The sequence below is a fragment of the Centroberyx affinis genome, unplaced genomic scaffold (assembly GCF_046629955.1).
Source record: "Centroberyx affinis isolate AG114_WGS23_722 - 3 ecotype Tasmania unplaced genomic scaffold, CSIRO-AGI_Caff_v1 ptg004074l_1, whole genome shotgun sequence".
In the NCBI taxonomy this organism is placed as follows: domain Eukaryota; kingdom Metazoa; phylum Chordata; class Actinopteri; order Beryciformes; family Berycidae; genus Centroberyx; species Centroberyx affinis.
This window is the reverse complement of record NW_027281863.1, coordinates 3,895-30,874: the sequence shown is the minus strand read 5'-3', so window position 1 is coordinate 30,874 and position 26,980 is coordinate 3,895. Positions and strand designations below refer to the sequence as shown.

The 26,980-nt window shown below is 44.8% G+C and overlaps 2 protein-coding genes across 2 annotated transcripts; both read left to right on the top strand.

The window, feature by feature from the left end:
* Positions 1-495: 495 nt before the first annotated feature.
* Positions 496-5,266, top strand: LOC139663662 (atlastin-2-like; the record flags this gene model as incomplete). Its single annotated transcript, XM_071542379.1, has 5 exons — positions 496-552; positions 856-927; positions 1,946-2,377; positions 3,692-3,706; positions 5,156-5,266. Coding segments are annotated over 5 exons (687 nt in total), but the record flags the coding sequence as incomplete, so codon positions are not given.
* A 5,798-nt stretch (positions 5,267-11,064) lies between these two features.
* On the top strand, positions 11,065-26,302 carry LOC139663661 (serine/threonine-protein kinase MARK1-like; the record flags this gene model as incomplete). The annotated part of the gene is made up of 2 exons (XM_071542378.1): positions 11,065-11,550; positions 26,099-26,302. Coding segments are annotated over exons 1-2 (255 nt in total), but the record flags the coding sequence as incomplete, so codon positions are not given.
* Positions 26,303-26,980: the final 678 nt, after the last annotated feature.

The following is a 26,980-nucleotide window of genomic DNA, read 5'->3' as shown; positions in this document are numbered from 1 at the left end:
TACACTAACAAGTCACAGCCAGCAGGCTCTGAACTCTGTTTCCTGCTTCAGTTGAGTTTATCTGGTCAGGAATCACATTTGTTTTGACGTCAGCTTCATTTAAGGTGATAGAAATTCTTAAAAAGTCTTAAATCTTATTGTTTCCCCGTGTGATGTCGGGTTCCTCAGATGAATCAGAACAGAGTTAGTAGTTAATCTTTACTGTTAATTTCCTGCTGTCCTTTTTCTCATTCTGTCCATTTATAGTTTCACAGCCTCTATCAGCTGTTCAGTCAGAACCAGGCTGCTTTGGAGAACTTTGTTTCTTTATTTTTATTTTTTGTATTTCTTATATTCAATTCCAGTTAGAATTTAAAAAGTTCTTTAAATGTTTTTCTCTGAAACCTGCAGAGACCCTGTTCCAAAGAACAAAAGTCTTTGTTTTGGAAGTCTGAGTCTTCCTCTGCTTTGTTTCCATCGTCTCTCTGAGTTTCTCATCTCTCTGTCTTGTTTCAGTCCTACATGAAGATCTACCAAGGAGAGGAGCTTCCTCACCCCAAGTCCATGTTACAGGTGAGTCCACCCATGACCTCTGACCTCTGACCTCTGACCTCCTTACTGTTGGTTGCTTCTAAAGCCGATGAAGCTTACAGACCTTAGAGTCACATTCATTACCAACATATTAATGTAGAAACTGTCTGATCTGTCAGACAACCAGTGTAGTATTGATCAATATGGAATCAATCAACCTGCATCATATCAGACTGGAGCAGATCAGTGTAATCTCAGGACAAAGTGTAGTGTTGTAATAATGTGTTACTGGATTATTCTCCATATTGAATTCTGTCATCTGTTCTGTGGTTGGTTGTTACCTAGGCGACGGCTGAAGCCAATAACCTTGCAGCTGTAGCTGGAGCCAAAGACATCTACAACAAGAGCATGGAGCAGGTAACGCATCACTTCCTGTTGTATCGACCCGTTCAGTCCAACCGGACGGAGCGGACAGAAACCCTCTGAGCTCTGAGACTCTCTGAGACTCTCTGAGACTCTCTGAGACACTCTGAGACTCTCTTAGACTCTTTGAGACACACTGAGACACTCTGAGACACTCTGAGACTCTCTTAGACTCTTTGAGACACACTGAGACACTCTGAGACTCTCTTAGACTCTTTGAGACACACTGAGACTCTCTGAGACTCTTGGAGACTCTCTGAGACACTCTGAGACACTCTGAGACTCTCTTAGACTCTTTGAGACACTCTGAGACACTCTGAGACACTCTGAGACACTCTGAGACACTCTTAGACTCTCTGAGACTCTCTGAGACTCTCTGAGACTCTCTGAGACTCTCTGAGACACTCTGAGACACTCTTAGACTCTCTGAGACTCTCTCAGACTCTCTGAGACACTCAGCTCAGATCTGCTGTTTGTGATCATGTGACCTGAGAGCTGCATGCAGGTTTCCCTTCATCTGGACCACATGCAGCCATGTGACCTACATGCAACCTTTATTTTTAACGCACCAATCAGAATTTGTCAGCGTTGCCATGACAACACGTAAATCTTCCATCACTGACCTGAGACCGTTCTCCTAATGCAGTCAGTTTGTCTGAGCAGCGTTGGCATGGAGGAACTGAAACCCACATCAGTTCAGATTATTATGGGATGTGAGTTCCATCCCACAGTAGATATGAACAGTCATTTTATTTCATTTCATTTTGGATTCAAAATGAGATTAATTTATTCAGTTTTATGTCATTCAGGAACATTTTCCAGGCAGAAGGTGCAGAATACTAATATTAGCTGTTGTGATGACATAATATAACATAACATAATAATGTGTGTTGTGATATTAACAAAGACTCTTAATACCCACAATGCCTCAGAACTCTGTACCCGGTTGTAGTTGAGTAGAGTGAGCCGTTAAGCCCCGCCCCCTGCCGTGTTAACCTGTCTGTCCGCTCAGCTGTGCGGCGGGGACAAGCCCTACCTCTCCCCGGCGGAGCTGGAGCGGCGGCACGGCGAGCTGCGGCAGGCCGCCGTGCGACACTTCCGCTCCGTGAAGAAGATGGGCGGCGAGGAGTTCTGCCGCCGCTACCAGGAGCAGCTGGAGGCGGAGCTGGACGAGGCCTACGCCAACTTCACCAAGCACAACGACGGCAAGAACATCTTCTACGCGGCGCGGACGCCCGCCACGCTCTTCGCCCTCATGTTCGTCATGTACGCCGCCTCCATGGTCACCGGCTTCCTGGGCGTGGGCTCGGTGGCGGCGCTCTGTAACCTGGTGATGGGCGTGGCTCTGGCCGCGCTCTGCCTCTGGGCCTACGCCAAGTACTCCGGAGAGTTCCGCGAGGTGGGCGGAGTCATCGACCAGGTGGCCGAAACCATCTGGGAACAGGTGAGAAGGGGGGGGGGGCGGGGCTTATCTGGCCTCACCTGTCTGCCTGTCTACCTGTCTACCTGTCCCACTCCTCACCTGCCTGTCACCTGTCTGTCTCTTTCTTCACATGTCTGACTCTTTCTCTTCACCTGTCTGTCTTTCTCTTCACCTGTCTGTCTCTTTCTTCACCTGTCTGACTCTTTCTCTTCACCTGTCTGTCTTTCTCTTCACCTGTCTGTCTCTTTCTTCACCTGTCTGTCTTTCTCTTCACCTCTCTGTCTCTTCACCTGTCTGTCTCTCTCTTCACCTGTCTGTCTTTCTCTTCACCTCTCTGTCTTTCTCTTCACCTCTCTGTCTCTTCACCTGTCTGTCTCTCTCTTCACCTGTCTGTCTCTCTCTTCACCTGTCTGTCTTTCTCTTCACCTCTCTGTCTCTTCACCTGTCTGTCTCTCTCTTCACCTGTCTGTCTCTCTCTTCACCTGTCTGTCTTTCTCTTCACCTCTCTGTCTCTTCACCTGTCTGTCTCTTTCTCTTCACCTGTCTTTCTCTTTCTCTTCACCTGTCTGTCTCTTTCTCTTCTCTTGTCTCTTATCGTTTCATTTCAGCTTTATTTCATAACAAAATTGAATCTCCAGCATCTGGAAAAAAAAAGACAGCTGTTCTGACTAAATGATTGGCGGCACATTAAACCACATGATGCTACTGTTTAAACCACAGAACTAAAACAGATAGAACAGTCATTCCTGTTCAGATCGATGTTCCTGGACAGTTGAACCAAAGCAGCTTCTCTGTCTCCTTGCTGCCATGGATTGCTAACATGCTAACATGCTAACATGCTAACATGCTAACATGCTAATGTTGACTAGAAGAGCTAGAGAGAGAAGTCCAGTCTGTGATAAAGCTACGTTAGCCTCGTCGCTAACGTTAGCTTCCAGTTGAGTTCTGACAGTTTGCTAACAGACTCATCTGCTCAGTTCTCACAGTGAGACAGACTTTACAGCCTTAATGTCCAGACTGTGTTGTCACCATAGCAACTAACACTTAAAACTCCATAATCGCCATTTTATGCTGAACTTACTAAATGCTAAACTGCTAAGTTACCATGACAAACAGGAAGAACTGTTCTGTCCAATCAAGTTCTGTGGTTTAAACCAAATGATGCAGCTTTTTAACTTCAGCTTCAGTCCTTGTTTGACTGGATGAGATCCTCTCTTATAGTAACTGTTAAGGTGATGTCACCAACACTCTTCACCTTCCTCCTCTCCCTCCTCTTCCTCAAATAAATCCTCTCTTTCTGTCTTTCTTTCTGTCTTTCTCTCCCATCGCTCTCAGAGGACTCCACGAAAGGTGAGCACTGCGGCATCATGGGAGTTTCCGCTTGTCTCGTCATGTTTTCTGTAAAACGGTTCTTGAAGTCGATCAGCTGACCTGAGCGTCTGTATCATTGTGTTCATGTGTTCATGTGATCAGATGAAGTGCTGACTCAGGTACAGTGCAGTCTGGACAGGTTTGGTCAGTGACATTTTATGTTTTGGCAGATTGGATTTTAAATGAAACGATGACTATGAAGGTTTTTTTTTTTTTTTTTTTTTGTCAGCTCTAATTTGAGGATATTTACATCCATATCAGATGAACCGTGTTGGAGTTTAACTGACGGACTGCACTGTATCACAGTCTCCAATCAAATAAAGTAAATAATGCATCTGGGTGAAGCTGCATGTGTGAACGGGGCTTCAGGCGGCGGCTGCACTGATCAGCAGAACACAGACAGAGTCACTGGTGATAGATGTGTGTGTGTTGGTGTTGGCGGCGAGGCAGGAGAACAGGAAGCTTTGCCTCAGAGCTACTTCATAGAAAAAAGAAGAAACAGATTCTACAGTATAAATTCAGTTAGAAACTGAGCTGGAAAGTGGTCGGTTACCCTGTCAGCCTGGTTCTCTGAAGGAAACATGGCATCAGCATCTCTGATGTGATTGGCTTGAAGTTCTTATACACGCCCAGAAAGGACAGGGGGGCACCTGGGGAGACCGGCTGCTTCACAGAACCTCCAGAGTTCTCAGTCCGTTTCCTCCAAACGAAGTTGACTGACACAGAACGGTCGGTTACAGGATGACTGACCGTTCTGTCAGTCAGCTTCATTGGACACAGCTCACTCTGTGGGAGTCCCGCTGCCCAACTGGCAGCGGGACAAATATCACTCACAGATTCCTCTGAGTAGCTCTTTAGGGGCTGAAGGAGCCGTATTTCCCCCCTGAGCCTGAGTTAGAAGATCTCTGTGGCGCTCAAAAGCCGAGCCACCCTCGCTGCCACTGGGGAGCTACCAAATCAGGGAGAGCCCCCCCCCCCCCCCCGGCTCCCCAGGTGCCGGCCTGTCCTTTCTTCCTGACAGGAGTGTATAAGACAGTCACATCAGAGATGCTGATCCCACAGAGTGAAGTTGACTGAAAGAAAGCCTCCAGTCTTCCCAACGCTCCTCCAGGCGAACTCTGTTTTCTCTTAGTTTTGGTCGGACCGTCGTCTCTGTGCTCGCTGTAGTTTTTACAAAACAAACGTAGGAAGCCTCTGATTGGCCGAACGGATGCTGACGAATCCGTCCGGCCAGAAAAAGTTCAGTTGGTTGAACTTTGTGTCGTCAGAGCGGAGATCTGACAGCCGGACGGATCGGAGCGGCCGCTGCGTTAGTTTGCCGATCCGAGTGTTTGGATCTCTGGATGATCCGGTTCTACAGATATTATTTTTTAGTGTTGTGGTTCTATCAGTCTGACCCTCTTCCTCCTCCTCTTCCTCTTCCTCCAGGTCTTGTCCAAACTCTTCGAGGCGGCTCGGAGTCGAGTCCCGTTGGGAAGCCTCATCCCGGCGCCGCGGCCCCGGCTCGCCTCCAACAACAACGTCAAGAAGAAAAACTAGCGCCGCACCGCCTGGGTTTCCGTCTCACCCTCCCCCACCCCCCACCCCCCTCCCCCCCCCCCAACCCTCCGCTCGGTTCTGAAATGACATTTTCAGGACGGGAGGAGATGTATAAAGCCGTTTTCTCCTCCGACTCAGTAGATCATGGTCCTGGCCGTGCTGGTTGTAGGTTAAAGACTCACCTGTAGACCTGGAGGAGGCCGTTTGGTTTGTTTTTTTTTCTTTTCTTTTGTGTCAGTGGGCGGGGTTAAGGTATTTATTGGTGGGCGGGGCCATCGTTGTATAATCGAGTTTTACCCCAGGTGTGTTTACCTGTCGAATGATGACTTGACATTAAGGATTCCCATTTATGTGAATGAAGAGCAAGACCACAAATCCTCCACACCACTTCCTGTTTCCTCCACTCTTCTTCATTTTCTGTCTGTCTGTCTCTCTGTCTGTCTGTCTCTCTGTCTGTCTGTCTCTCTGTCTGTCTGTTGGGAGGAGGTCAGAGGTCAGAACCAAAGTTTACAGCTTCCCTCAGTAGAAACTGTCAGGCCGGTCTTCACAGGCAGGAAGCTAAACGCCGGTCTCTTCAGCAGCCTGTAGATGAGACCGGCGTGACGTGTCACAGGCCACGCCCACAAAGTGTGAAACCCTCTTCAATTTCTATGAGCAAAACAAAAAATTCGACTTTTTCATTTTTTTCTGTTTTCTAATAATTGATGTGAAATGTATCTGGTGTTAATCACCTTTTCAGAGCTGTCAAACGACTGCATGATCGTTACAGTGAAGCTATCTGGAAGTCACAAAATTAGGGCTGAACGATTTAGAAAAAATATCTAATTGTGATTATTTTGACTGATACTGCAATTGCGATATGATTTGCGATATTAGAGGGAATGATAATTTTTACATCATTATTCTCATTTTCATTGAAAAACGTACTAAAATGATTATGGTGTGATTTTTGCGGGGATCTGTACCAAACAAAGATGTTTTCTTCAGTCTGTAGAATATGATGTGTAGGCCAGGACATCTCTGCAGCACCACAATATTTACTTTAAAATGATATTTTGACACATTTCACCTTTAACAAATATTGCGCCTCCTGTGATTTGAAAATTGCACTAGGCCATATTGAGATTTCGATAATATTTCGATTAATTGTTCAGCCCTACATAAAAATGCTAACAAACTAGTAAACCTAGCTGTTCAGCTAGCTAGCAAACATTCAAGCGAGGAGTCATGTTAGCATGTTGAGACTTCAAGAAGAAAAAAAGAAAACATTTTAATGATCACGCAGGTGTTTGACAACCGTGAAAATCAATTATTAGAACACAGAAAAAACAACCGATGTTTTGTTCATAGAAACTGAATCGAGTTTCACACTGAACACTGAGCTGTGCTTAGTGGGCGTGGCCTGTTCGCTGTGTCATCGCTGTTCAGTCAGACTGACTCAGCAGAAACAGAAACAGCCTCCTCCTCTTCCTCCTCCTCTTCCTCCCCCTCCTCCCCCCCCCCCCCCCCTCCTGATCAGCTGCTGCAGTCTGCTGTTCAGAGGAAGAAGCTGCTGAATCAGTTCAGTAAACCTGTTGATAATATTTAATATTCCACTCCTCCTCCTCCTTCTCCCTCCCTGTCATTCCCTCCTCCTTCCTGTCTGGATGAACAACCACTTCCTGTGTTTGGTGGCACCAGAAGCCATTTTGTAAAACACTAAGAGGCGAGCTGGAGGCGGAGCCAGCTCAGCTCTGTCTGTCTGTCTGTCTGTCGCAGCATCACAGATATCAACACTTTTAACTTTTTTTTTTTTTTTTTCCAGTGTTGGGGTTTTAAAGCCAAATATCTTCCTGAGTCGGTTGAATTGAAGCTGGGTTGACCCCCCCCCCCCCCCCTCTGTCACCATGGGAACTGGATCACACTGCAAAAACACTCCATAGCAAAGAGTCTTAGCGTCTAATTTTCCTTAAAACGAGTGAGAAATAAGCGTCATACTTCAACGTAAATCTTCTTGAATCGAGTCTCGTTTTCTGTTTTGTTGGCAGAATGAGATTTTTTTTATTCAGAATTATATGAAAAATAAAAAATACAATTACTTTTACCCCTTGTTACCTAATTTCCCTGTCATAATATACTCCTATTTTATAATAAATGCCAAAAAATTTACAATTTTTTTTTCATTTTTTTTTTCATATCAAACTCCTGTTACATTAGTTCCTGGAAAGTTTCCCTCCCTGACTGATCTCCCATCCCACTCAACGGGACTTGAGTGAAAACCAGTGAAATGTGATTTTTTTTTTTTTTTGCAGTGTGTTGTCCAACATGCTGCAGCACAGAGCAGCAGCTTCCCTTCAGAGGTCACCTGGGGTCAGAGGTCACCTGGGGTCAGAGGTCACCTGGGGTCAGAGGTCATCATGTCTGTTTGCTGAATCATGTTTGTTTATTTCATCATCATTCCATCCACAGGTCTCGGCGCTGTGCTTGTTGTTTGTGTACAGTAGTTGTGTACAGCCTCATCAGACGGACTGCAGGCATGTGTATGAAATATACATATATAAATAAATTTTCTAGACCTTTTTGTAGCTGGAGGAGCAGCGGTTCGGTTCGGTTCGGTTCGGTTCGGTTCGGTTCAGCTCACTGGATGTAAAGGAATGCTTTCGTGATTTGTGGATATGTCTAATAAATTCCTTTTTTATATATATATATTTGTAAATTTAATCTGACATTGAGCACTGCGACCCCCCCCCCCCTCCTCCCCCCCTGCTGGCAAAGAATGTTTATAATCTTGATTTTGTCTTCTGTTGCATTTTAAAGTTATTTTCGTTAATTTATTTTTCAATACAATATTAAACCAAACTCCTACAGCACACACAGTGGTGCGCTTCTTTTGTTTCACACTTCTGAGTGGAAATTCACAACAATATGGAGCGGCCACATCACCATGGTAACCATAACCATAATCCCAGTGCCATCTAGTGGATTACTGCTGTAATAAAAAAAAAAAATACAGAGAGAAGTTTTTGATGAAGCAGTCTTTAACCGATCGGATTGCTTGGCTGGAACATCAAATTGTTAAATATTGTCAAATGTCAAATATTTAAAGACGTTCTTCAGTCATCTGGGTCCAGTAGATCTGAGCTCAGATCAGCTGAAGGCTTTTATTCTGAAATGATGTGAAACACATTTTGTAAAATCAAAATCATCAGTTGAAGTTCATCACTCAGGATCAGCTGGAGGATCCAGGTTTCTGATGAGAACTGTCTCTAAACAGAACAGCAGGTGTCAGTTTGTTTTGTCTCATTCTGAAACCTGCTCTGCTGTGCAGTTCACAAGTAACATGAGGAGGTCAAAGGTCAAACCAGGTCACACCTGAACCTGACAGAAGTCCATATGAGATCAGTTCATAGTGAACAGTGGCAGCTGCCATTTCCCTCAAGGTGGGTCAATGCCAGTCCTCAACATGGTGGATGCTAAAGCGTTAGCATGGAGCGGGAGCGTTTCTACATGTGTTCCCAGGGTCCAGAGTTTAACCCTAACCCTAACTAACCTTATTAAGTGAATACAGAGCTGGGGAACATCTTTGTCAGGTTCCCATTATGTGCCGTATGAATCTGGGGAACATATATGTCTCCCATGGGGCTACTGTCCCTCAACATAGTGGATGCTAAAGCGTTAGCATGGCGTGACCTTAGTATTATAAGGTTTTATCTGACCTTTTTGTCAAAACTGAGTTAGTCGCATGAACATATTCTATGAATGCCTGTTGACTGTGTGGTGTTATTTTTTTTGAAAATAATGATTTCTGAGTCTGTAATTTCTAAAACAAACCCATCTCCATTTAACTCAATGGATGTTTGAAGCTCAATATCTCAGAACTATCCTGAAGGCAGATAGAACCTGATAATTCTAAGATCACGATGGAGCTACTGTCCCTCAACATGGTGGATGCTAACGTGTTAGCATGGAGCTACTGTCCCTCAACATGGTGGATGCTAACGTGTTAGCATGGAGCTACTGTCCCTCAACATAGTGGATGCTAACGTGTTAGCATGGAGGCAGTGATCTACCGGGAACACTTGGATGACTCAGGTGAGCTGCTTGTAGAGCTTCAGATCTCCATCACTGATCCTGTTGGAGAGTCTCATGTAGACCTGATGCTGCAGGTTTTGTCTGCAGTGCGGATCCTCTCTGAGATGAGAGACCAGAAGACAGACTGATGGAACCAAAGCATCTTTATGTAGAGAAAGGCTGCAAATTCAAACAGACACTGACCTGAAACTATTTTAAAATTAGCTTTCATATCTTACAATACATTCAGCTATTCCTAATAGGCTACACACACACACACACACACTCACACACACACCAGTACTGAGCAGTGAGAAGCTGCAGGTCTCATCACCAACATGATCGATCCAGAGAGAAATGATTTCATGACTTAACTGATGAAAACATTTGAGAAACTAATAAACCAGCATGTCCATCCATCCTGAATAAACTGCGTTAGATCCATTACAGTTCAAGTCGTACGAACTTGAAGTGTGTTTTTTTTTAAAGTTTACTTAACTATAAGACGTGTACTAACTAACTAAAGTATAACTGTGGATATTATTCTAAGTGTAGTTTCCTTCTGGAAGTACGACAGTCTAATAAAATTATATATTCTATTATATATTCTGTTATTTTATTACAACTTTTTTACACTGAAGGACTTTTATTTCTGCAGCTGCTGACTTCCTGTCATGATCTGGAAACTCAAACCAAATGTCTTATGGGACAATAAAGATTGAATTGAATTTCGTCTTTCTCTTTTTGAACACACACACACACACACACACACACACTCAGTTGATCTTATTGATTTTTATTTCTGTATTTTATCGGTTTGGTTAATTCTCCTGCTTGTTGGGTCTCTTGCTGGATTTTTATTAATTTTAGTTTTTAGAAACAGCTCAGGGTTAATTTGTGTTTCTTAACTTTGCAACGTCTTTATCTTTTGTGCAAATGAACTAAATTATTATAATGAATTTAGTGAGAGAAAAGCCCAGACTGCAGACAGGAAGCAGCAGATGGCAGCAAAACACAAAGTGACAGAAAGTTTCCACTCATTTACTGTGGAGGAAATGATTCAAAAAGAAATCCACATTCGACTTTATTCACAGACTGCAGACTGAATATCTGTGATCAACACAAACTCCACAGAACAGCAACTATATATAATATTCTATATGAATATTATAAGGATAACACACTGAGGCCATGGGAAATAAAAACTACCATGAAGTAAAGTCACTGTTGATTACCAGACACAATGGAAGTTACTATAGGAATATTATAGAAATATTATAGTGATACCATAAGAGATTAATACCATAAAATACAATAATGTCACTATAAAGTCACTACTGAACAGACTGTCCCTATAGGAATATTATAGTGATAAAATAGATTTAAAAAATACATAAAATTCCATAAACTTATCATAAAGTCACTATAAACTCACTGTTTAGTACCGCATTTACACTTTCAATAATAATAATAAACTTTATTTATGTAGCACTTTTCAAAACTGACTTATAAAGTGCTTTAGAAAAGTAGAGTTTAAAAAGTAAATAAAACATCATATTAGACAAAGGACTTAAAAATAGAAAATAATTTAAAAGAAGAATACAATGAAATGAAATACAATAAATAATAGAATGAAATAAAATTAATTAAAATAATAAATAATATAAGTTAAAATAAACACTTTGAGAGGGCCTTTACTTTCAGTCCTTATAGGAATATTATAGGAACATTATGGTGATTTTTCGTCAGGATATTGAGAGATATGACTTTAATATTGTTCTCGGGATGATGATGATGATGATGATGACGACGAAGAGGAGGAGGAGGAGCTCGCGCCTCTTTAACCAAGCAGACGTCACTCGGTTGGATTTTCTCCTCCGCGCCGCAGTGCCGCCGCTGTCTGACCCGAGCCCGCCGCCTCCCGCCCGGCCGTCTGGACCCGAAGCCCCGCTCCGTCTCTGCTGCTCCGGGAGGCTTTTCTCCGCTCTCCGCCTCCATGCGGGACTCTCAGCGGGCCTTCCTGTAGCCGCCGCCCGGCCTCCCGCTCCCTCCGCCCGGCGAGCCTCCCAGCCGAGCCCCGGTGAGCCGGCCTGGTTCCGGGGGGAGATGCTGTAGCAGAGCCGGGGGGGGAATGCCGCCGCTGCCGGACTAGAAACGGACCGAAAACCGCCTGGAAACACAAGATGTCGACCCGGACGCCATTGCCCACAGTGAGTGAACGAGATCCAGAAAATGTAAGTGAGCTTTTGTCTGCTGCGGTTTGTGCCTGGTGGAGTTCAGAGGAACGCCTCGGTCTGGTCTGGTCTGGTCTGGTCTGTGCTGGCAGAGGGAAACACTTCAGCTTTCTGTTCAGGAACAAAACCAGAAACACACTGGACTGACTGGAACCTGGATCTGCAGCTGGATCTCCAGTCACTTCCCCCTGTAGTTCCAGCTGCTGATCTGATCAGCTTGATTGATCCCCAGACCCCCCCCCCCCCCCCCCCCCTCGCCCCAACAGGCAGGCTTTGCTGAAGGGCTCCTCAGCAGGCAGAGCAGCCGGGGATCAAACCTGTGCTTTGACCCCAGTCACCCCTCTGACCTGCGGGACGTCCTGCCAGGAACCTGATGATCTGATCAGACTGTGACTCAGCTCCGAGCCACTGGAGCTACCTGTCTCACCTCTGATTAGACAGCCTGTCTACCTGTCTCACCTCTGATTAGACAGCCTGTCTACCTGTCTCACCTCTGAATAGACAGCCTGTCTACCTGTCTCACCTCTGATTAGACAGCCTGTCTACCTGTCTCACCTCTGAATAGACAGCCTGTCTACCTGTCTCACCTCTGATTAGACAGCCTGTCTACCTGTCTCACCTCTGCAGGATCAGTAGTTGTGATAAGTTAAAGTGACAAACACTTTCTTTCTCCTGTTGTAATCATGCTGCTCTTCCCAGCTAAACTAAACTAAACTAAACTAAACTAAACTAAACTAAACTTCCCTTCAGTGTTTTGATCGAATCGTCATTTGATTTGAGAAACTTCCTGAAACAAGTGAAACTGTTTTGGAAACTCTAAACTTCCATTTTATTTTTTCACTTCTTTAAAGAAGGGGAAGACCAGCTGACCTGCTGCTCCTGCAGCTCTGCAGTACTGTGACTAAGGACATGTAAAACATATAAACACAGCCGTGTTGCTACAGAACACTGAACATGTCTAACATCAGAGCGCAGTGTGGACCGTCCAGCAGATAGACGGTCCAGCAGATAGACGGTCCAGCAGATAGACGGTCCAGCAGATAGACAGTCCAGCAGATAGACCGTCCAGCAGATAGACCGTCCAGCAGATAGACCGTCCAGCAGATAGACCGTCCAGCAGATAGACAGTCCAGCAGATAGACCGCCCAGCAGATAGACCGCTCCCTCCTGCTGCTTCCTGCTGCAGCAGAAACTGAAGCGTTTAAATGTGTTTATTGGCAGAGTGTGACTCTGCTCTGATGAAAGACTCCACTGTTCAGCTGGTGGTTCTTCACTTTATTCATCCAGCAGCTTCAGTCCGGCTCAGAGACTCTGCTGTGTGGCTGTCTGGGTCCAGAGAGGCTGCTGACAGAACTGGAACCAGTTCCAGCCCAGTTAAACACCAGTTGTCTCCCAGTCTGGGAGACTGGTAGCCCAGCAGGAAGACTGGTGGCCCAATAGGAAGACTTTTAGCCTATCAGGGAGACTGGTACCCCACTAGGGAGACTGGTAGCCCTGTAGGGAGACTGATTGCCCAGTGGGGAGACTGGTAGCCCAGTGGGGAGACTGGTAGCCCAGAGGGGAGACTGGTAGCCCAGAGGGGAGACTGGTAGCCCAGTAGGGAGACTGGTAGCCCAGAGGGGATTTAATTTTGGAACCAAATTCTTCACATTGAATGTTTTTGTTTTTTATTCAGAATCTCACTTCCTCCTTCCTGATAGTTCACTCTCCAGGCCTTGTTCTGAGCATGCTCAGTGTGGCAGCTGGCATAAGCTAACTTAGAATAGAGCTGCTGATCAGAGAGCAGATTGCATCATGAGTCTTAGTGAAGTTTTTACTGTCATGTCAGAAAGCCACTGATCCTGGATCAGTTCTCCTAACAGGCTTCAGGACTGATCAGCTGATCAGCTGTCAGTGAGTCTCTGATCTGCTGATTCAGATTCAGCAGACAGGAAACGTTCCTGTACAGCCTGTAAGAACCAGCTGACCTCTGACCCCTAAAGAGCAATAAACAATACAAGCCAAAGCAGCGATCCAACAAATGCATTTTATTAACGGTCGAGTCAACAGAAAGGAAACTGTGTTAAATCTGTCTGTCAGCTCTGTGTCTGTAAATGAATATCAGTTTTATTGTGGCAGCAGTTCAGTCTCCTGACTGAAGCCACGGACTGAAGTGAAACACTGAGAGGCAGAGACCAAAATATTTAAAGTAAACACAGTCTGGTCGGTGTGGCTGAAGCTGGAACTGAAGTAAATAACTAGAAACACTGAAGAAAAACCCTCAAACTCACTGAAGCCTGTCGCTGCTCTGGAAACACTGCTGCTGACGGATCTGTGTTTTGGAGTGTTGGGGGTTAGGGTTTGGGGGTTTTGGTGGTTGAGTGCTGGGTGTTGGGTGTTTTGGGGGGTTTGAGTGTTGGGGTTTTGGGGGGTTGAGTGCTGGGTGTTTGGGGTGAGGGTTTGGGGGTTTTGGAGCGTCGAGTGTTGGGGTTTTGGGGGGTTGAATGCTGGGTGTTTGGGGTGAGAGTTTGGGGGTTTTGGAGCGTCGAGTGTTGGGGTTTTGGGGGGTTGAGTGCTGATGTTAGGAGTTTTGAGTATTGGGTTTTGGGGGGTTGAGTGCTGGGTCTTGGGGGTTTTGGGGGGTTGGGTGTTGGGGGTTAGGGTTTGGGGGTTTTGGAGCGTCGAGTGTTGGGGTTTTGGGGGGTTGAGTGCTGGGTGTTGGGGGTGTTGGGGTTAGGGTTTGGGGGTTTTGGGGGGTTGAGTGCTGGTGTTGGGGCTTAGGGTTAGAGTGTTGGGGTTAGGGTGTTGGGGGTGCTGAGGTCAGGGAGGCTGCTGGTCTTGGAGCATGCTGGTCTGTATTGTCATGTTAATGCAGGAATGCCAGCGATGCAGCAGGACTGACTCTCTGCTTCACTTCAGTCTGAGCTCAGAGACCAGAGACCAGAGACCAGAGACCAGAGACCAGAGACCAGAGATGGTCATAAATGTTTTAGAACTTTAAAAATGTTTAAAGAAAAGTGATTTAGTTAAAAAAAAACTAGATGTGAGTGATCAGATTTACTGAGTTTGAGTCTGATGAAAGGTTTTGATTCTAAAACTCAAATCCAGTTTGGACCAAACTCTCTGAAGAAATGAACTGCAGACTCTGAGACTTGGAAATTGCAGAAGTTCCTATTGTGATTTTTAAAAAAAAAATTTTTTATCAATTGTCCAGCTCTAAAAGTGACTCAAATCTGGACAGCGGGTCATGTGTTGATGCTGTGGCTCTGTGCTTTTAGTGCTCGGATAAAAAGAGGTCAAAGGTCAAACTGACTGGTTGAACTCCAGTGGAACCACAGCTGTTTTTAGGGTCCAGATCAACATCAGTCTGAATCAGTTATTCATACGCAGTGAGACAGGGTTCCTACGCAGGTCTGGAAAGTCTGGAAAAGTATTAAAAATGAATTTGATCATTTCCAGGTCTTGAATAGTTTGGGAATTTGAAAAAATGTCTGGAAAAGTCTGGAAAATGTTGCGGTTCAGGTCCGATACACACATCATTCTAGCTTTTATGTTGTTGTAGAGCCACTTTGAGTCCACAGTGTTTGTTGATGTGCAGAATAATGTTCAGATAGAGGGACGCTCTTATTACCCAGCCGCTGTCAGCATGCATTATATCAAATACACACTAACATCAAATCCGGTCAAGAACATAGGGTCTGGGAAAAATATGGAATTTTAAAATGGAAAGCGTGTAGGAACCCTGCCAATCATCTCACATATTCTGATATTTGTCTCTGTGAAGAACAATCTTCATCTATACAGTGATATGACCTAGTTAGCAGGGGCAAGATGTCTGTCTGCATAAATCATATTGAACACCAGACAAAATCTTCAAAACAAATCAAGGTCTGGAAAAAGTATGGAATTTTTTAATTGAAAAAGTCTAGGAGCCCTGTGAGAACTTCTTCATGTATGTTTCCTTGTCCGAGAGTTTGACCCTGAAGCTCCAGAGTTTAGTCTGTTCAGTTCTGACTGCTCAGTCGCTCTATTGATCCTCCCAGAATACACTGCAGGATAAGATATCAGGAGTCTGATGGTTATTGGTCGCAGACTTCTAGAAGTCATTTAGCACATTAAGAAGTTTTGATTACAAAATGCTGACTTCTGTGAATCCTAAATTTGCCCCCTGGAGTCGAACAGAGCAGCTGCAGCTTCACTGTTCAGACGATCCGGCTGAAAATCCCCCGACACGCCCTGACAGCGTGACCTTTGACCCCGTCGGCGTGTCATCAGGGGGCGGAGCCTGGGCCTCGGAGCGTGCTGCTCTGAGTCACACTCCGCTGCTTTCTGCAACTGTTACATCAGCTGCCGGAGGCTTTTGATATCGCCATGGTAACAAGCAGGTTTACTATGGGCTGTCCTCCTGGGGATTGAACCCCCGACCCGGCGGCAGGGCCTGGCTCGACCCACTGAGCCACACAGGCTCTGGAGGAGGCTGTGATTCAGACAGTGAATCCTCCCAGTTCATTTCATCAGAGGAAACTTAAAGGACAGTTTCAGCGTTTTGTACGTTTTCATCCCTTTAATGTTAATCTGTCAGTTTCTAATCTGATGACCTACAGCTTTAGGAACTGAACTTTATGACGGCCTTCCTGATGTCTGTGCAGTTTCTTAAATATATATGTTAAGTATTTTTTCTTTTCTATTTTCTGTGGTTGTTGAGTGTTGCACTTGTGATGCAGATTATACATCCTCCTCTAGTGTTCCATCTAGTTAATGGTATGTATGTTCTTGTGTGTGTCTAGAGAGGACTACACACTGAGTATCTGAACTACACTTCCCATCTGAGCAAGAGCCATACAGCACAGATGTTATCTATACAGCTGACTGCATTGATGATCATATATGGACCTAGTTCATTGTGAAGGCTGCTTTGCCCTGATGAAGGTCTTGTGACCAAAAGCTTGACACTTGATTTATTAAGAACCTTGCATGGATCAAAGTGTGCAGAACCTTCTTCCTTAATACTGTTCTTCTGTCTTCTGGCACCTTAGTGCATTCAGTAGTCATGAGTGTGGTGATCTTCTCTAAGAATGTGTCAGTTTGTACCTGCTGCTCCACAGGTAAAGATCTTTTTAAATCAGAGTTTCCAAACCTCTCAGCTCATTATTATTATTATATTACACAGTTGGGGGGGGGGGGGGGGGGGGGGGGGGGGGGTGCGTTAGGCCCCGCCTCCTGTCAATCAAGCCAACAGACAAACCAGAGCCAGACTCTTCCTCCAGCTACAGCCTGGAACATGAGACAGAAACTACAGCTAGATCTAAACTGCTGCTCTCTTCTTCACTCTAATATCAAAACAACTGAGATGAAGGAAAAATATCAAATATCTGCTAATGTGATAAAAGCAAATGGAGAGAAGAGGAAATGAGCAGAAGCTGCAGCCAGACTGGAGGCACTGAGAGAGAAATGTGATGGACTCACTGTCTGCCTGTCTCTCTCTCTCTCTCTCTCTCTGTCTATCTGTCTCTCTGTCTGTCTCTGTCTGTCTGTCTGTCAGTCTCTCTCTCTCTCTCTCTCTCTGTCTATCTGTCTCTCTGTCTGTCTGTCTCTCTCTCTCTCTCTCTCTCTCTCTCTCTCTCTCTCTATCTCTCTCTTTCTATTTGTCTCTCTGTCTGTCTCTCTCTCTCTTTCTCTCTGTCTATCTGTCTCTCTGTCTGTCTGTCTGTCTCTCTCTCTGTCTGTCTCTGTCTGTCTGTCTCTCTGTCTCTCTCTCTCTCTCTGTCTCTCTCTCTGTCTGTCTGTCTCTCTCTCTCTCTCTGTCTCTCTCTCTCTGTCTCTCTCTCTCTCTCTCTCTGTCTCTCTCTCTCTATCTGTCTGCTTTCTACATCACACTGTTCACTTTTCCACTCGTTTTTTCCCTGGCTGACCGGTTGAACCTTGAAGCCGGGCGTCTCTGCGGCCCGCCGCCGTTACCGGGCGGCCATGTTGGCACCAGCAGAGTGTCCCAGGCTGAGGACCTATAGGAAGCCAGGGAGAGAGGGAAGAGAGGAAACCTGCTTCTATCTGATCTGAACCACAGAGGAAAAGTTCACTTTGTTGTATTTCTGTATTTGTTTCGTTCAGCTTCAAACGGACCAATCACAGCCAGCCAGGGCTTGTAAACAAGTCACATGATTCACAGCAGCTTGCTGATTGGACAGAGTGTGAACCTGTCATCCTACAGGTTAGAGACTAGACTTCCTGTCACTTTATCTGACATGAAGGACTTGTCTGTCTCTTCTTCTGTGGTGTTCACTCCAGTTCAGAACACATCATTTTGTTCTGCTAGGCTTTCCGTCTCCTTCTACCCATAATCCCTTGTGTTTCGGGGTGGTTTCCTGTAGTTGGGAGTTGCAGTTCTCTAGTTAGAGGACTGGGACTCTCTGTGGCACCAGAGTGTTGATGTGTTGGTGTGTCTGGCTCCTCTGGCTGCAGTGATGTCTGGTGACCTTTGACCTCCAGGCTGGTGCGGTGGCCTCTGACAGAGTCTGATCCAAACTCAGTTCCTGTAGATTCCTTCAGAAGTTGAGTTTTCCTCTGCTGCTGCTTCACACCGCTGATGACTCAGCTCTGTCCTGGAGCCACACACACACACACACACACACACACGCACACACACACACACACACACACACTCTGAAGTTGTTAAGCCAATCCCAGTAGCGTTGAAAGTCAGGAGGAACAAGTAGCAGCCTGTTTCTCACAGCAGACAGTCACAGTACTGCAGTGTGAAGTTATACTGCTGCTAGTACCAGTGTCTGTGTTGTGCAGTGTAGTAGTACTTCTACAGGTCACCAGTACAGTGTACTACTATATCTCTCCAGCAGACAGAGGTGAAGAAATGCTTCAGTGCAGTATTACACAGAGGTGGAAGAAGTACTGAGATGTTTTACTTCAGTAAAAGTATCAATACAACAATGTAAAGATACTCCATTACAAGTAAAAGTCCTGCATTCAAAATCTTACTTAAGTAAAAGTACATAAGTATTGGCAGCAAAATGTACTTAGAGTATCAAAGTAAACGTACTCATTATGCAAACTGTCCCCATTTAGAGAGTTATATTTTTCATAAATTATTGGAATATTAATACTGATTTATTGACACACATGTACATGTAAGCAGCATTTTAAAGTTGTCAACATGAAGCTAATCTTAACAATTTAGCTATACTTTTGGGTAGTCTAATCTATAACAATGCTATTTTATAGTTATTTTATAAAGATGATCAAATGTTTTAAATATAAAATATTGATCTGAAAAGTAACTAGTAGCTATAGCTGTGAAATAAATGTAATGGAGTAAAAAGTACAATATTTTCCTCTGAAATGTGGTGGAGTATAAGTACAAAGTAGCATAAAATGGAAATACTCAAGTAAAGTACAAGTACCTCAAAACTGTACTTGAGTAAATGTACTTAGTTACTTTCCACCACTGGTCAATTCCCCTGAAAGTCCCGGTGTTGTGTATCAAGCGCTTCCATTACGCCGACCAATCACAACAAGATGAAGCCTGACGCTCCTCACAGGTTCCTCAGTGTTTTGGTTCCTCAGTGTTTTGGTTCCTCAGTGTTTTGGTTCCTCACAGTGTTTTGGTTCCTCAGTGTTTTGGTTCCTCACAGTGTTTTGGTTCCTCACAGTGTTTTGGTTCCTCAGTGTTTTGGTTCCTCACAGTGTTTTGGTTCCTCAGTGTTTTGGTTCCTCACAGTGTTTTGGTTCCTCAGTGTTTTGGTTCCTCACAGTGTTGTGGTTCCTCACAGTGTTTTGGTTCCTCAGTGTTTTGGTTCCTCACAGTGTTTTGGTTTTTCACAGTGTTTTGGTTCCTCAGTGTTTTGGTTCCTCACAGTGTTTTGGTTCCTCAGTGTTTTGGTTCCTCACAGTGTTTTGGTTCCTCACAGTGTTTTGGTTCCTCAGTGTTTTGGTTCCTCACAGTGTTTTGGTTCCTCACAGTGTTTTGGTTCCTCAGTGTTTTGGTTCCTCACAGTGTTTTGGTTCCTCAGTGTTTTGGTTCCTCACAGTGTTTTGGTTCCTCACAGTGTTTTGGTTCCTCAGTGTTTTGGTTCCTCACAGTGTTTTGGTTCCTCACAGTGTTTTGGTTCCTCAGTGTTTTGGTTCCTCACAGTGTTTTGGTTCCTCAGTGTTTTGGTTCCTCACAGTGTTTTGGTTCCTCACAGTGTTTTGGTTCCTCACAGTGTGTTGGTTCCTCACAGTGTTTTGGTTCCTCACAGTGTTTTGGTTCCTCACAGTGTTTTGGTTCCTCACAGTGTTTTGGTTCCTCAGTGTTTTGGTTCCTCACAGTGTTTTGGTTCCTCAGTGTTTTGGTTCCTCACAGTGTTTTGGTTCCTCACAGTGTTCTGGTTCCTCACAGTGTTTTGGTTCCTCAGTGTTTTGGTTCCTCACAGTGTTTTGGTTCCTCAGTGTTTTGGTTCCTCACAGTGTTTTGGTTCCTCACAGTGTTTTGGTTCCTCACAGTGTTTTGGTTCCTCAGTGTTTTGGTTCCTCAGTGTTTTGGTTCCTCACAGTGTTTTGGTTCCTCACAGTGTTTTGGTTCCTCACAGTGTTTTGGTTCCTCAGTGTTTTGGTTCCTCACAGTGTTTTGGTTCCTCAGTGTTTTGGTTCCTCACAGTGTTTTGGTTCCTCACAGTGTTTTGGTTCCTCAGTGTTTTGGTTCCTCACAGTGTTTTGGTTCCTCACAGTGTTTTGGTTCCTCAGTGTTTTGGTTCCTCACAGTGTTTTGGTTCCTCACAGTGTTTTGGTTCCTCAGTGTTTTGGTTCCTCACAGTGTTTTGGTTCCTCAGTGTTTTGGTTCCTCACAGTGTTTTGGTTCCTCAGTGTTTTGGTTCCTCACAGTGTTTTGGTTCCTCACAGTGTTTTGGTTCCTCAGTGTTTTGGTTCCTCACAGTGTTTTGGTTCCTCAGTGTTTTGGTTCCTCACAGTGTTGTGGTTCCTCACAGTGTTTTGGTTCCTCAGTGTTTTGGTTCCTCACAGTGTTTTGGTTTTTCACAGTGTTTTGGTTCCTCAGTGTTTTGGTTCCTCACAGTGTTTTGGTTCCTCAGTGTTTTGGTTCCTCACAGTGTTTTGGTTCCTCACAGTGTTTTGGTTCCTCAGTGTTTTGGTTCCTCACAGTGTTTTGGTTCCTCACAGTGTTTTGGTTCCTCAGTGTTTTGGTTCCTCACAGTGTTTTGGTTCCTCAGTGTTTTGGTTCCTCACAGTGTTTTGGTTCCTCACAGTGTTTTGGTTCCTCAGTGTTTTGGTTCCTCACAGTGTTTTGGTTCCTCACAGTGTTTTGGTTCCTCAGTGTTTTGGTTCCTCACAGTGTTTTGGTTCCTCAGTGTTTTGGTTCCTCACAGTGTTTTGGTTCCTCACAGTGTTTTGGTTCCTCACAGTGTGTTGGTTCCTCACAGTGTTTTGGTTCCTCACAGTGTGTTGGTTCCTCACAGTGTTTTGGTTCCTCACAGTGTTTTGGTTCCTCAGTGTTTTGGTTCCTCACAGTGTTTTGGTTCCTCAGTGTTTTGGTTCCTCACAGTGTTTTGGTTCCTCACAGTGTTCTGGTTCCTCACAGTGTTTTGGTTCCTCAGTGTTTTGGTTCCTCACAGTGTTTTGGTTCCTCAGTGTTTTGGTTCCTCACAGTGTTTTGGTTCCTCACAGTGTTTTGGTTCCTCACAGTGTTTTGGTTCCTCAGTGTTTTGGTTCCTCAGTGTTTTGGTTCCTCACAGTGTTTTGGTTCCTCACAGTGTTTTGGTTCCTCACAGTGTTTTGGTTCCTCAGTGTTTTGGTTCCTCACAGTGTTTTGGTTCCTCACAGTGTTTTGGTTCCTCAGTGTTTTGGTTCCTCACAGTGTTTTGGTTCCTCACAGTGTTTTGGTTCCTCAGTGTTTTGGTTCCTCACAGTGTTTTGGTTCCTCACAGTGTTTTGGTTCCTCAGTGTGTTGGTTCCTCACAGTGTTTTGGTTCCTCACAGTGTTTTGGTTCCTCAGTGTTTTGGTTCCTCACAGTGTTTTGGTTCCTCAGTGTTTTGGTTCCTCACAGTGTTTTGGTTCCTCACAGTGTTCTGGTTCCTCACAGTGTTTTGGTTCCTCAGTGTTTTGGTTCCTCACAGTGTTTTGGTTCCTCAGTGTTTTGGTTCCTCACAGTGTTTTGGTTCCTCACAGTGTTTTGGTTCCTCACAGTGTTTTGGTTCCTCAGTGTTTTGGTTCCTCAGTGTTTTGGTTCCTCACAGTGTTTTGGTTCCTCACAGTGTTTTGGTTCCTCAGTGTTTTGGTTCCTCACAGTGTTTTGGTTCCTCACAGTGTTTTGGTTCCTCAGTGTTTTGGTTCCTCACAGTGTTTTGGTTCCTCACAGTGTTTTGGTTCCTCAGTGTTTTGGTTCCTCACAGTGTTTTGGTTCCTCACAGTGTTTTGGTTCCTCAGTGTTTTGGTTCCTCACAGTGTTTTGGTTCCTCACAGTGTTTTGGTTCCTCAGTGTTTTGGTTCCTCACAGTGTTTTGGTTCCTCACAGTGTTTTGGTTCCTCAGTGTTTTGGTTCCTCACAGTGTTTTGGTTCCTCACAGTGTTTTGGTTCCTCAGTGTTTTGGTTCCTCACAGTGTTTTGGTTCCTCACAGTGTTTTGGTTCCTCAGTGTTTTGGTTCCTCACAGTGTTTTGGTTCCTCAGTGTTTTGGTTCCTCACAGTGTTTTGGTTCCTCAGTGTTTTGGTTCCTCACAGTGTTTTGGTTCCTCAGTGTTTTGGTTCCTCAGTGTTTTGGTTCCTCACAGCTGATCCTCGTCTGTCATGTAGAAAGTGCTTTTGGTTTTGCTTCATTTTGTTCTGTCACTTGATTGTTGATCAGTTGGGTCTCATCGGCTCGTTCTCTCAGATTTAAACCAGATGACGACAAACTAGTCCAGATTCTGGACAGTTTGCCTTCAGGCTGGTGCAGAGCCCCGAAGTAATAAAGTAGTAATTATTTGTTATTTGAATTTAGTAAATAAGGAAACAGTGAGAGCAAGACAGGAAGAGAGAAAAACAAACTTTTTAGCTGCTGCTAAGAAACTGCACTGAAAAAAATGAAAATACAGTATATGTATATACAGTATATGTATATACAGTATATAGGTGCAAAAGTGCAATAAAATAATTTTGTCTACTGAAATGAGGTGAATAATCATGATCACAAAATTTTGCAATCAGGATTCTCATTTTGCTCAAAAGTTTTGGTTTAGTTTCAAATCCCAACAGAGATAAAAAAAACACTTTGAAGAGAGAGATGAAGCAGGAGAGACGGAGTAGAAACAGGAAGTGAACGACTGAAAGCACAAGCAAACCCTGTAAACCTGCAGAGGCTGCTGGGAGGAGGCGGATCAGACTCAGGCCTGCAGAGAAATGTGGTTTTAAAAGAAGACGCTGCCTAATTAGCCTTATACTCACACAGTCTGCCTCCATCCATATCAGTTCAGGAACGTGGACACTGAGAGCCGGACTGGGTCTTTGGTACCTTCTGGTCTGGCTCCAGTCCTCCTCCAGGCTAAAAGCAGAACTAGACTCGGCCTTCAGCGCCTCATGATGTTCACCTGCTGTAAACGACGACACATCAGACACTTCAGCTTCTTTTGGACTGCTAACCAGTGTTGCCAGATCTCACGAGAGAAACACACACACACACACACACACACACACACACACACACACACAAAAACGTTTGAATCGTCCCCCACTTGAGGTCGAATCCAGTCTTTTAATCCTCTCTCTTTCTCCCACTCTTTGTTGTATTTTTTTCTGTATTTCGCCTGCTTATTAGTCCCTGGCATTGTTAGTGAAGTAGCTACAGAAACTCTCCATAATCGTGAGATTTTGTCATTTTGATTGAAATTTAATCGTCTGTCTCACTCATTTTTTTCCCCATCCACATTCCGCGAAGACCCACTGTGCTCTGCCTCTGATTGGCTAGAACTCGTTGCCATCAGGGTCAGAGCCAATCAGAGGCAGAGTAGAGCGGGTCTGCGCAAAATGCGGGTGGGAAAAAAAATAAAATAACGGCTCACTGACTGTCACCTGTGTGTGTGGGGGTTGTAAGCGACTTTACAGAAAAACAAGCCCAAAGTCACTTAGAATAAGCAGACTTGGCAACTGTGCTGCTAACTTGAAGTCTACACTTAAGAAAAACACAGAACTTGGGTTAGGGTTAGGGTTAGTGGATTGGATGGATAGAACGGTTCTTCCACTGTTTTTTATGGTAATTTGGCTAGTACACCATAAAATGGCGACTATGGAATTTTAAGTATTAGTTGCTATGGTGACAACACAGTCTGGACATTAAGGCTGTAAAGTCTGTCACACTGTGAGAACTGAGCAGATGAGTCTGTTAGCAAAACTGTCAAAACTCAACTGGAAGCTAACGTTAGCGACGAGGCTAACGTAGCTTCATCACAGACTGGACTTCTCTCTCTAGCTCTTCTAGTCAACATTAGCATGTTAGCATTAGCATGTTAGCAATCCATGGCAGCAAGGAGACAGAGAAGCTGCTTTGGTTCTTGCTGTAAAACCTCTCAGCTCAGTGACTTGCTGCGAGTCGCTTTATACAGAAGCTAGTCCAACAGGTCACAGCAAGATGGCCGCCGCTCCGACCGTCCAGGACCGCTGATTTGAATGGAAATGATTGTTCTATCTGTTCTAGTTCTATGGAGAAAAATGACTGGAAAGTTTTGTTTGGCGGTGCAAACAGAGGGGAAATGGATTGGGATTCTTTAACTCACATATAATGTTAACTGAATGCCACTTAATCTAACCTAGATGGATGGCCAAATATTAAGTTTAGTCAGCTATATAAATTAGGTTAGGTGGCATTCAGTTTACATGTTTAACACCAACAGACTGGGCTCTCAAAACCTGTTTCCACCCCGGAGCACAGTTCTCCGGGGTGGAAACAGCCCACGTTTAGCTTGTTTGTCAGCTTGCTAACTCGTCTGGATGGTTGGGGCAAAACGCCACTTCTGTTGCCAACATGGGCGCGCATATTTTTGATGACGTCGGCTGTAAAAGGATCTGTAGTCACCGCTTGCTCCAAGTCGACTTTCGCCAACTTCAAATTAACAGTCAAAAATAACTCAGTGCTTCATGTTTACAATACTTGAATATCACTATGCAACACATCACCAATCAGTCTGGGGAGTCAAACCCCCAACCCCTGCAGTGTCAGTGCCTGGCTCTGCCCATTGGGCTGCTCTGTATTTAGTATTTGTCCACCCAGTGGATGGAACTCATGTGGTCTGGATTCAGTCCTGTAGATTCAGATCTCTGTTAGCCTGCAGGCAGCATGCTACGCTAGGCTAATCGCTCTCACAGCTAAATTAGTCAGAGAGCTGCAGAATGAGACTCAGTGAGATGAAGTTTATGATGCAGCTGTTGGCAGCAGAACATTTTATTTGGACATCTGCACTCTCATTTGGCTCTTTACAAGACACTGGGCTTATGCTAAGCTAACAAGGCTAATTAGCTTAAACGCCTGGGGCTTCTTAGAGTCGAGCTGATAATGAAATGTGGCTCAGTCACTCAGCTCAGACACAAGTTCATTGAAATTAATGAAAGATTGAAATTACAAAGGAAATTCTTGAAAGTAAGCAAAGATTTTGGAAATGGGCCAATTTTATTTTACTGAACAGTGGTCTGTTTACTGAACACGATGTCTGGAGGCTCATCTGGGTGGACAGTGGGAGGAAGCAGATTATATTTAATACAGATCTGTTCACTGTGTCTGTGGTGATCAGTTTGCTGCTACAGTAACTGTAAAAGTTGGTAATTTGCATAATTGAAAACTTTCCCAGGCTGGCACACTGTGCAGCTGTGACAGATAAACCGTCTGGTTTAGTTTAGTGAGCGCAGCACCTTTTCCCACCTGGGAGCTTCCAGTTCTTCTTCTACTGTGAGGCAGCAGCACTTCAGCAGTCGAGGCTTTAAGCATCTCGCTCAACGGCATCTTGTCAGTAGCTGAAGGAGACTGGTCCTCATCCACTGCCTCCATCCAGGTTTCAGCAGCCAGTGTGCAGACTGGAACCAGCGACCCTCCTGTATGAGCTTCTTTACCCTTCATGCTGCGTTCAGGTTTCAGGCTGCAAAGTACGGTGGCCGAGAAGTGTCGATCGCACTGCTCCAAAACACTTTGCAAATTCGAAAAACACAAGCTCATTAACAGAAAACACAAATGCAAAAGCCACAACAACGGAAGTGAGCAACAACGGATGTTGACAAAGAAACGGGCCGACTGTTATTGCCGGGCGGAACAACGGAACAACATTGCTCATTTGTGATAATCACATAGCGATGGTAATCATGGTTAGCTAGTTAACGATTCACTTACTTCTCAAACGGGCAAGAACTTCTTCTTCCACATGTGCCGGCAATAACAGTCGGTCCGTTTCTTGTCAACATCCGTACACCGGACCGTTTGGTAGCTTTTGTTGCCTGTGATGTGAATTTCAGGCTCCCGGCGCTCCAGTGTTTCCCTCAGCTCAGTGAAGCTCGGTTCCAGATCACAGTAGGAGTTAATGATCATGTGTGTCCGTGTCTCTCTTCCAGCACACGACTGCGGACGGCTTCCCCGAGCCGCCGGCCCCGCCCGCCAAGTCCTCCGGCCGCCACGGTCCGCCGCGATGCCGCAACTCCGTGGCGTCGAGCGCCGACGAGCAGCCGCACGTCGGCAACTACCGCCTGCTGAAGACCATCGGCAAGGGCAACTTCGCCAAAGTGAAACTGGCCAGACACACGCTGACCGGCCGGGAGGTGAGCCTCAGTACATACAGCAGAAGCTCTGGAGGATCTCTTCAGTAGATCCACATCAGAGAGTCAGCTGGCCCATACAGAGCAGAAGAAACCACATTCTGTCTCAACTGCCTCATTTATGTCTATAACTATAAGAACATAACTACGTGCTTGCAATTATTTTTTTTAATGCCGTTATCTCGAGATCACGAGTTAATTATCGCGTGATCTTGAGAAAACGAGCTTTGTTATCTCGAGATAACGAGATAATCAACCCGTTATCACGAGAAAACAAAATGTCGTTTCCTCTTATTACTTATAATGTTTATCAGAGATCAGGAGCCATGCCAGCATGCAGAGATGGAGTCTGGACAACTGTAGCAACTGATTTAAGATGAAAATCATAACTGCAGCAAACAAAACTTCACATTTATGTCTTGACTTCCTGTTCAGTTCTGAATCCTCCTGACAGTCATGACAGTGATCTGAAGACTGAAATCAGCTGTGATCAAATGAACCAGACACTCATTTTAGAGTTCTCCATAATTATCCTGTGATCTCGAGAAAACAAAAGTCGTTTTCTCGTGATAAATTAACCCTTTATCTCAAGAAAACGAGCTTTGTTATCTTGAGAAAATGAAATAATTAACTTGTGATCTCAAGACAACGGCAGTAAAAAAATAATTGCAAGCACGGCCG